Source organism: Lissotriton helveticus, chromosome 10, assembly GCF_964261635.1.
Source record: "Lissotriton helveticus chromosome 10, aLisHel1.1, whole genome shotgun sequence".
NCBI lineage: Eukaryota > Metazoa > Chordata > Amphibia > Caudata > Salamandridae > Lissotriton > Lissotriton helveticus.
The window spans coordinates 53,384,867-53,396,649 of record NC_136071.1 but is presented as its reverse complement, the minus strand read 5'-3'; the positions used below and the strand labels follow the sequence as shown (position 1 = coordinate 53,396,649).

Genomic DNA, 11,783 nt, shown 5'->3' with positions numbered 1-11,783 from the left:
TTTCTATATGATACCTAAGTGTAAACTACAAAATCACTAGGAATTACCTAGAATTTGGGGAAGTTGGTCCATAACGTCTCTGCGGAATCCCTTTACAAGTGGCCTACAGGTAAGACTACTTGTAACCTTGACAGAAACAATATGGGAGGCGTTGAACGTAACGATACGTGGTACCTGTATAGGTCTTCAAGCCAGGGTGCTCAAGTCCCTCCGGGGGAGGATGTGACAACTTGAACTAGACCAGGGGCGATTGGATAGGGAGTATGAAGCAACAACTAAAGAGGCAATTTTTGCAGAAATCAGAGAGAAAATCACTGAATATAATGATATGGCGGAACAAGAGGTGCATCATATGTTCAGGAGGTGGAGAGCTAGAAGCTATGGAGAAGGGGGTAGGCCTGGGAAAGCATTTGCCAGTCGGATTGCAGGACCATGGCGAGAACACACTCAGAAGAAACAATCTCCAGTGAGAATAATGTTCAATATGACATGCCAGGCATACTCAAAACGTTTGTACAGCAATATGAAAAATGTATGCTGTCCACGAGTCGGCAGAGGAGCCAGAGATTGCAGACTATTTAGAGGATATTGCACTGGTATGGCATTCTCGGGGGCAGCATGATTTTCTGGAGCAACAAATAACAATAGAGGAAATCAGGGAGGCCATTACTCTGTTACCCACTGGTAAAGCTACAGGGGGAGATGGTTTGCCTGGAGAATTCTATAAAGAGTATATTGACTTATTAGCCCCCCAATTCTATGATATGTATATGGAAGCATATCAGAAGCAGCGTCTACCTGCGACTCTCCAAGAGGTGCTGATAATTGCATTGTTGAAACCCGGTAAATTGCCCAATAGTTGTGACTCATACACGATAGTGCTCTCGGATAAATCGGGCTCAGTCCACCTCGCAAATCCTACATACGTTGTTTGCGGTGTTGCTTATACTATAACCTGCGATGCCTGCGGTGGTGGAACTTTTTGATACTTTTGATTCCATCTCCTGGAAATATATGTTGGCGGTACTACTTCGCCTGGGGGTGCAGATGGTTTATACTAATTGGATCAGGCTTCTATATACTGACCCCGTAGCACGTGTGCAAATCAATGTGGAGACACATCTGGGATATTTGCAATACATCGCGGCACATGGCAGGGGTGCCCCCTGTCACCATTATAATTCGCAGTGGTCCTCGAGCCGCTGGCATGTATACTAAGGCAGAGACATGCAGACGCAGCATTGCACTTTTATCTACGACTGCTTGCATTATCCATGTATGCTGATGACATGGTGCTGTACATGAGAGAACTGGAGGTACACTTGGAGAGGCTTATACAGGACTATGCAAGATTTGAGTGGTACTCGAGACTGGGTATTAACTGGTCTAAAGAAATAGGCTGCTGATACTAAGGGCCTAATTGAAATTTAGGACCTCCGCAGTACCAGTGGTGGTCCGACAACTGATGCTCTGCGGGACCGCCTGCAGTATTACAACTGCGGCGGTTGGACCGCCACAAGACCACCTTAACTGCCAGGAAACGGCATTCCCTGGTGCTTCAGCAGTGGTCTCAGGGTCGTAATATGCTAGGTGGTGCCATGCAGCACTGCAAGAATATTACGACTTTTCTCGCTGCCAGCAGTGTCATGGAGTTTCTTCCTCCATGTTAGTGCGTGTGGTGAGAATAGAAAGGGAACCCTACAAGCATCCCTCTTGCCCCTGTGCACAGGGGTACATGCAGGGGGGCACATGGTGTGCCCCCATTTGTTTGCACCCCTAGTTCCATGACGGCATGGACTTTACATTCCATGCCGAATTGAATGCGACTTGTCTGGTCCAGGGCACTGCCTTTCTAAGGCTCTCCTATGAGCCTTTATAAGGCAGCACAGTGGGCCACAGAACAGTCCACCAGATTTAAACTTGTGACCAGGCAGGCAGTGTGTGGGCGGCTTTGGCAGTCCTGGAGCAGGACCGTGGCATGGTGGCCTGCTCCAGGACCACAAAAAGCAGACCCTAAATGGTTAAGGCAGGAAAATGCCAACTTTCACATAAAAGGCATTTTGATACGCATAATTTATAATCCAACTTTACCATAAGAGAGGATTTTTTATCACAGTCCTAAAGACATCAAACATGAACTGGTCACCGGTTTCCATTTGGAAGCTACAGCTTCCTAAATGTAATGAGGGAACTCCAATATTATCCGATGGGAGAGGTAGACCTTGTAGTAGTGGAAAACAAACTGAAGAGTTTTTCACTACCAGGAAATGTAAACCTTAAAAGTACATGTGCAACTTTTAAAAAACACTACCTTTTCCTCTTGGCGGTCCAGGTGTCTTAAATGTATTAAAAAGGACGTTTTGTGAGCCTGGTAACAGGTTTAATATGCCAGGTTTAAATGGCAGTTTAGAACTACACACACAGGCTGCAATGGCAGTCCTGAGACGTGTTTGAAGGGTTAATTAAGTGGTTAGCACAATCATTGCCGTAGGTCCACTAGTAGCATTTAATTTACAGTCCATTGGCACAGGTAGTGCCACTTTACTAGGGGCCTACAATTAAAATAAATATGGCAATTTTGTTGGTGCAAGCCAATCCTACCATGTTTTAGGGAGAGTAAATTAGCACTGATTAGCAATGGTAAAGTATGCAGAGTCTTAATGACAGCAAAAAACAAGATCAGCAAAAATAGAAGGGGTGAAGGCAAAACCTTTGGGGGGAAGAACACCTCAAGACTTACAGTTCTAACATGGATGTTTTCAAGACTTTCGCAAACATTAGTGGCAGGTCCTCCCCTATCAATAATGTGCCAGGTCTGAGAATCCACCAAAACATCCATCAATCCTTAATGTACATTCGAATCCTTATACCGATGGGCAACTCACATCACTATTCTGGAGAGTAACTCTGCATGGATCATTTATTCATCCACTACTTGGACCTCTGCCCTTAGTATTTCCTCTATCTTTAGATAATCGCATGTCTTGGTTGCTACATAACCATTCAATGAGTATCAATAACACATTCTGTCTCTTTTACTCTGTCTTTGTGTTCTCTACTAAGTAAAGAAGATAGCTCCACTGAAAATTGCTTAGAATTATACTGTTAATTAAAGACTGAAAAAGACTCTAAAGGCCTGATTACAAGTCTGGCTATGTGAGGCCGGCCGGACCCATGGGGGACCGGTGGTAGCAGTCCAGCCACCTCCACACCGATTTTCCGACCGCCCCATTATGCTTTAGGCGGTCAGACTGCCCTGGGACTGCCATTCCCTGGAGGTGGCGCGGCGGTCAGGAGGCTGCAATATGCTTGGCCCGTCCGCCACAGTCCCGTCCAGCATATCATGAGTTTCCTCCCCGACGGTGATGTCATGGAGATTCCTCCTCCATAAACACTGTGGCGGACAGGATACAAAGGGGACACTACCGGGCACCCTGTACTTCCTCCACATGTGGATGCACACAGGGAGGCATACCACGAACCCCCCCCCCCCCAGGTGCATGCTCACCAATTCATGCATGGCATGGACTTTCAAGTCCATGCCATGCAGGAACCTTGTGTTGCATTCCCATTACGTTGCCTTTTTCAAAGGCACTGCCAGCTTTAAAAGTGGCACCGCAGCAGGAACTGCCATGTCGTCCGCCTGCCAGACCAGTTTTAAGTTGTAATCTCGTGGGCTGGCAGCAGGAACTCTTGGTGGTGCGGGGTGTGGAAATGGCATGCTGACTGCCCCCAAATGGCCAAAAGTCATAATCGGGTCCAATGCATGCTAGGGTTTGATCTATTATAACAACATGGGACCTTACTGAAGGGAGCCTTATTGAAGGCAAACATCTATGATAAAATATGTGTTGTTTAGTTTGAGTGCTGCCGCAATGTGCGTTTCTGTTTTTAAAATATAATATATCCCCATTTTTGGAACTGGTTCATTAATCAGAAAGAACTCTCGGTTACTTATGCGTAAGATCTTGACAGTATCTCTCAGTATATTTACTTCTTGTCAATGATGGTTGCTTTTTATCCATTGCTCTAAGATGTGTTTTTTTCAGGTAGATCGTTGATGATGGGAAAAATGGACACTGAGAACCAGACCTACGTGAAGCATTTTATCCTCCTGGGTCTGTCTGACAGCCATGAGTGGCAAACTGCACTATTTGTACTGTTCCTTGCACTGTACTTGGTTGGGCTAGTAAGCAATACCCTCATCATGGTAGCTATTGTGGTTGACCCTCAGCTTCACACACCCATGTATTTCATGATTGGGAACCTTTCATTAGTGGACATGTGCTTAATGACAGTCACAGTGCCCCAGCTGCTGGTCAATACATTCTCACAGAGCAGAACCATCTCATTCGCACATTGCATGGCACAGTTATACTTCTTTATTGCTATGGTGGACATGGATAGCCTTCTGCTTGCAACAATGGCCTATGATAGGTATGTTGCCATCTGCAAGCCCTTGCATTACTTCATGGTGATGGATAAGAAGGTCTGTATCCTACTGGTTGCTGGTTCCTGGGTATGCAGTCTGCTAGATTCTTTGCTGCATACCATAATGATTACCAGGCTCTCCTTCTGCACATCCAATTTGATCCAGAGTTTCTTCTGTGACGTCCCACCGCTACTGAAACTCTCGTGCTCAGACACATCAATCAATGAGCTGATCATTGTTACAGAGGAGCTTATCTTAACCCTTGCGTGCATTTTTTCCATGGTAATCTCATATGTCCTGATCATCTCAACCATTTTAAAAATGCATTCAATCGGGGGTAGATGCAAGGCTTTCAGCACATGTTCTTCCCATCTCACCGTTGTAATTTTGTATTATGGGACCATTTTATTTAGCTATTTTCGGCCACCCTCCAGCTTTTCACTCAAGAAGGACAAAGTGGTGTCTGTCATATACACTATTATCATCCCAGTGCTGAACCCTTTCATCTACAGCCTGAGAAATGATCAGATGAAAAAGGGACTGAAGAAGGTCATAGGCAGATGCTTTTTTGTAAACATCTAAAAGATTGGTTAGTGTGGCCTGAAATGTTGATGTATTTTTGTAAATTGAAAGGCACAATTACCATTTAACACAATTTGTAAATTGCAATTTGTGAATCACAAGGAAAAGCTAGAGGAATGAGATGCTTACACTTAATTGTACTTAGCAAGGAACTGTATGATGATCGTATGGTAGCAAAGCATTGGAACATTCCTGCCCTGCCTGTGGCTAACCATTCATAGAGTGGAAGTAATCTGTGAGCAGTAGCTTCTTCAGTGTGAGCGGTAGTTGCAGTCACTGGAGAGTAGATAATAGGCCCTTGATTTGCTACATGCTGCCCATGTCTCTTGCACAAGGTGTCATTGTTTCCTATTGTGACTTCGTCCCTGTTAAAAATAGAGGTTGTGATAGTGGTGCTCAGCTGATGCAGAGAGGGTTTGCTGTTCCTTCGAGGCCGCCATCTTGGAATGCATGGCTATATTCAAATATTCACCAAATAAATGTTGCTCATGAGTTTTAATGAGGTAAGATTTTACTGAATCCTTGAGAAGAGCCTCTTTGGACTGTTCGCACAGAGCAGATTAGTACCTCAGTCAATTGTCAAATAACATTGTAGATGTTGCGCCAACTCACCACCTTCATCTAACCCAAACAATAGTACATCTGGCCACTACTTCCTTAATTTCCTAAGTAGCCCCTTAGCAGGTATAAATTGTCTATGAATCACATTCTTTATTGATTACATTGGTTTTTCTTTGAAAAAGTCTTCTTGAGACACAATAACCATGCTGCCTGTCACTCAAATATGCTATTTTGTTTGGATTCCAAAATCACAGTCTCATTTGCTGTACAAAATCACCAAACTTGGATTCATCTTTTGTGACATATTGTCTCTTTTGATGTCTATTCTCCTTTTGCCTGTATTCTTTCACCTTAATATTTCACTTTTCAGCATCTACATGGGAGCATTTGTATTGTTTATTGGTATTTTTCTTGAAACCTAAATCACATTATTTTTGGCCTCCTAAAGACAAATATGTTCTCTTGGACTGCAAGTATACACACATCCACAACTGAAAATAAATTATGGAGGTGTAAAATAGATGTTACATTGTAAAAAAAAATATTATCGTATTTGTTTTACATTGTTATCTTCCTGTTCCTATACCTTCCTTCCATTCCTTGTATGTTGGTGTTTCCCTTCTGTCTCATAGAGGCTGCCTTAGAATGTTGACTATGAGGCAGTTGCTGTATTCGTGGTGGAGAAAGGAGACCGGTAATAAGGAGTTCTAACTTACCTTGCATGAAGATTCGTCTTTTCATTACAGGTGACCATCTGTGGAAGGGGACAGATGACTCCAGCTCCTTCCTTTTTGGCGTGCTACTCCACCAGCAGTTCCTTGTACTTCTCCACCAACAATTTCTTGGTTGTGGACTTAAGGTACTGTTTTGCTTTTCTTCTTTCGCTTCTTGGTGTGGCCCCCTGCTTGCCTATTTGCCAATCATCTTCATTACCTAGGTGTGCCCTGCTCCTCCGTTTCTGTCAACTTTCCAACTTCTCATTACTGAGGCGTGTTCCACACCTTCGCCGTCAACCTCCCACCTACCCCTTCTGAAACATGTTCCTGGCTCCATCGCTCCTGTCATAATTCTGTCTCCTCTATCCTGAAGACCACTTTCTGGGCTGAGTGAATTACTATTTCCGTCTATGGCGTTTATCTGAGGCGCTGCTGTGTGGGAATCGCTCAGGAGGGCAGTTTCTATTTTTCTCTGAGGCAGAGTCTCCTTCTTTGAGAAGTACGTTGCCGCTCTTTGATTCTCTGTGGAGGGGTGTCTTCCTCGATGTGGAGTTCTTTGACACTCCCCGGAGTGTGTCTTTTTGTCTGTGCTTATCTGAGGAGGGCTGTTCCTTTTGATTATCTGAGGCGGAGTTTTCCTCTGTGTGGAGTCCTTTGCTGCTCCCCAGGGTGGCCTTTTGCCTGTGCCACTCCCTCTCACTCTTCAGTCTGTGCTGGGTGGCAACTCCTGCTCTCTTGTCACTTCTTGACCTGCTTCTCGCCTTCTGGGGTGGAGCCATCCTTTGAAAGCTGCACTGAGTTCCACTTTTGGATTTATTGTAGCGTGTAGGTCTTACTTGTTATTCTCCTCTCGCTCAGTTTCAGTGTGTCGTCTACGGTGACATGCGGACCCCAGCTTTTCTTCGGGTTATTCCTCATTGTTCAAGTGTGTTATACACGTGAAACGCACACCTTGAGGTTCTTGTCCTTTCATATCATTTCACTGCGTTCATGTCACGGCGACCCATTCATAGAGTGGAAGTGATCTGTGAGCAGTAGCTTTTCAGTGTGAGCGGTAGTTGCAGTCACTGGAGAGTAGATAATAGACCCTTGATTTGCTACATACTGCCCATGTGTCTTGCACAAGGTGTCCTTATTATCTATTGCGATTTTTTCCCTGTTAAAAATAGAGGTTTGATAATTGTGATCAGCTGATGCAGAGAGAGTTTGCTGTTGCTTAGAGGCCGCCATCTTGGAATGCATGGCTATATTCAAATATTCACCAAATAAATGTTACTCATCAGTTTTAAAGAGGTAACATTTTACTGAATCCTTGAGAATAGCCTCTTTGGACTGTTCACACAGAGCAGATTAGTACCTCAGTCAATTGTCAAATAACATTGTATATATTGCGCCAACTGAGCACCTTCATCTAACTCAAACAATAGTACATCTGGCCACTACTTCCTTAATTTCCTAAGCAGCACCTTGGCAGGTATAAATTGTCTATGAATCACATTCTTTATTGATATCATTGATTTTCTTTGAAAAAGCCTTCTCTAGACACAATAACAATGCCGCCTGTCACTCAAATATGCCATTTTGTTTGGAATCCAAAATCACAGTCTTATGTGTTGTACAAAATCACCAAAATTTGATTACTCTGTTGTGACATGTTGTTTCTTTTGATATCTATTCTCATGTTGCATGTATATTTTCAGTCTTGTTACTAATTCAAGTTAGATGAGATTTTCATTGAGATGACAGCAAATTAGAGTATTCTTTCACCTTAAAATTCCACTTTTCGGCACCTATATGGGAGCATATGTATTGTTTATTGGTATTTTCCTTGAAACCTAATTCACATTATTCTGGGCCTCCTAAAGACAAATATGTTTTCTTGGACTGCAAGACACTGAGTGTGCTCAGTAAGTATACAGACATCCACAGCTGGAAGTAAATTATGGAGGTGTAAAATAGATGTTACATTGTACATTGTATTTATTATCGTATTTGTTTTACATTGTTATCTTCCTGTTCCTATAACTCCCCTCCATTCCTTGTATGTTGGTGTTTCCCTTCTGTCTCAGAGGGGCTGCCATAGAATGTTGACTGTGAGGCAGTTGCTGCATTCGTGGTGGAGAGAGGAGACCGGTAAAGAAGAGTTCTAACTTACCTTGCGTAAAGATTCATCTTTTCATTACTGGCGACCATCTGTGGAAGGGGACAGACGACCCCAGCTCCTTCCCTTTTGGCGTGCTACTTCACATGCAGTTCCTCATGCTTCTCCACCAACAATTTCTTGGTTGTGCACTTAAGGTACTGTTTTTCTTCTCTTCCTTTGGTTACTGGTGTGGCCCCCTGCATGCCTATTTGCCAATCACCTTCATTATCTAGGTGTGCCCTGCTCCCCCGTTTCTGTCAACTTTCCCCCTCCTCATTACCGAGGCATGTTGCACACACCTTCGCTGTCAACCTCCCACCTACCCCTTCTGAAACATGTTCCTGGCTCCATCGCTCCTGTCATAATTCTGCCTCCTCTATCCTGAAGACCACTTTCTGGGCTGAGTGAATTACTATTTCCGTCTATGGCGTTTATCTGAGGCGCTGCTGTGTGGGAATCGCTCAGGAGGGCAGTTTCTTATTTTCTCTGAGGCAGAGTCTCCTTCTTTGAGAAGTATGTTGCCACTTTTTGAATCTCTGAGAAAGAGTCTTCCTCGATGTGGAGTTCTTTGCCACTCCTCGAGGTGTGTCTTTTTGCCTGTGCTTACCTGAGGAGGGCCGTTCCTTTTGATTATCTAAGGCGGAATCTTCCTCTGTGTGGAGTCCTTTGCTGCTCCCTGGGGTGTGCCTTGTGCCTGTGCCACTCCCTCTCACTCTTCAGTCTGTGGTAGGCGGCAACTCCTGCTCTCTTGACCTGCTTCTCGCCTTCCTGGGGTGGTGCCATCCTTCGAAAGCTTTCCAGCACAGAGTTTCACCTTTGGATTTATTGTAGCGTGTAGAACTTACTTGTTATTTTCCTCACGCTCAGTTTCAGTGTGTCGTCTACGGTGACACGCACACCACAAATTTTCTCCAGGCTATCCCTCATTGTTCAAGTGTGTTAAACACGTGACACGCACACCTAGAAGCTCATATCATTTCACTGTGTGTCATGTCACGGCAACACGCACACCTTGGAGCATTATTATTATCCAGTTTTCAATATGTCAGACCACGGTGACACGCACACCTTTGGGCCCTTATAAAAATCCACATTTCTCCTGTATTGCGCGTCTTGTCACAGAGACACGCACACCTTGGCGCATTCCCTCATTCCATTTCTCTGCCACAGCGTGTCATACCATGGAGGCAAACCACACCTTTCAGCTTTTATCATATATCTTCAGCTATCCTGCCTGATAACGGTGACACACACACCTGGGAGCTTTCATCCTACTTCATTCTACATTACCTCAGCGTGTCATACCACGGTGACATGCACACCTTGGCCTTTTCTCACAGATATTCTATTATCCTGCATTGTGTGGCATTCCATTGAACATATACAGTTGTCTTGCCTTTGTGTGCTGATCACGGTGACACACACACCTCATCATTTCCAGCATTTTTCTACATCTTTGATTCTTTACTGCCATCATCAAGTGTGTGTCCTTCCACAGTGACACACACACCTTCATCTTCTATTCAGCTACCTTCTCAAAGTGTACCTTAAATGTCACATTTATTGTATAATTATAGTATATTTGTTCTTGTCATTAATATGGCAGCTGCTAGCATGTTTCAACCTGCATCATTCTTGAATGAATTCAGCGAACCCAGTATTCCATGGAAAGAATGGAAAAAAATGTTTTAATCGTACCTAATAGCGATTGGTGGAGAACAATTTAGTTCCATAAGAAAACACAGTTTTGGTCCTCAAGGAACATTTTTGAGTCCTTACCTGAACCTGATGACAGTGATGCTGATGAGGAGGAAGAAGAGGATGCCTATAAGACGTCCTTGTTAAAGTTACAAATTCATTTTGATGATAAAATTAATATAGTGCTGGAGAGGCACAAATTATTTAACAGATCCCAAGGTAAACAAGAAAGTGTTTCAACCTATGTTGCGGTGCTCAGAAGACTAAGTAAATTCTGTGAGTTTCATGATTTAAATGATTCATTAGAGCTCAACATGTATGTTGTACAAATAATAATGAGATTCAAGAGCATTTATTGCAAAAACAACCCAACCTTTAAGAGTCCATAGAAATGGTCAAATCTATTGAGCGCACAGCCATCCGTTTAAAATAAATTAAATCTCCAGATCCCAACGAGCAAGTTTCAGAATTTTTAAATTTAGAATCAGAAATTGCAGTGTGTAAAATTAGGAATGACAAATGGAATTCCCAATCAGGAGATTCAGATTTTTTTTTAATTTAGATGCTTTCGTTGTGGAAGCAATAATCATTTAGCTAATAGTCCCATTTGCCAAGCTAAAACTGTCATTTGCAGAAAATGTAATAAAAGGGTCATTTAGCAAGTGGTTCCAAATGTTTTTCAAAGAAAAACTGTTGCACCTGATGAGAAATCTCAAGTAAAGAAAATTATTTTACAGGTAAATTACAATTGAAATGACAATCAACAAAGGTATCCCGAATGTAATGTGTTCCTTCTTAGTAAAATTGTTAAAATGTTTGCTGACTCATGCTCACCGTTCACTCTAGTTAATTATCAGACTACACATCTATTAAAGGTGAAAATAAAAGTAATTTATGTACAGCTGATATTTCACCCAGTGGACACAATAAGGACCCCATACCTATGACAGGCATTAACAAAACTCTCATATCCTTTAAAGATCGTTCAACAGTGGGCAAAGTCTATGTTGTGAAAGAAGGATCAAACTTACTAGGCTGGCAACATCAAAAAGAATTGGGCATTAAACTTGATCACAACAATCAAGAACATGTTTTAGCCATAAAACAATCTGGCAATAGTGAACACATTATTAACGAATTCCCAGAAGTTTTTTCTGAAACATTAGGCATTCTTAAAGACTTACAGCACAAAATCCAATTAAAATCCAATGCCGAACCAATGGTACACAAAACAAGACCTATAACCCACCTTATGTGGGAACCTTTAAGGTAAGAATTATCGAGGTTAGTAAAATTAGGTATTAAACAACCTGTTTTGCGTATTTAACTTCTAACCTTAGAGAACTCATAAAGAACCACACACACTACCAATGGTTGGATAAACATCAAATTTTATTAATGAAAGTCAAAGATGCCATTCTCTCACCCCATACTTGTGCAATTTTGAACATAATTGCAAAACCATACTTACTACCGATGCAAGCAACAAGGGTGTAGGAGCTACCCTTTCCCAAATAACTGTCGACAAAGAAAAAATTACTGCCTGCTCCTCATGCACCCTCACAAAATCTGAAATTAACTACTATGTAGTAGAAAGGTAAGCCCTAGCCTGTTTTTGGGTTGTCAAGCATTTCAAGTTTTTTCTGTGGGG

General features: G+C 42.7%; 1 protein-coding gene across 1 annotated transcript; it reads left to right on the top strand.

Annotated features, from left to right (window-relative positions):
• Positions 1-4,060: 4,060 nt before the first annotated feature.
• LOC144783845 (olfactory receptor 1F1-like) lies at positions 4,061-5,014 on the top strand. The gene has a single exon (XM_078662595.1). The coding sequence runs from the start codon at positions 4,061-4,063 to the stop codon at positions 5,012-5,014; it is 954 nt and encodes a 317-aa protein (XP_078518721.1).
• The last annotated feature ends 6,769 nt before the right edge of the window (positions 5,015-11,783 follow it).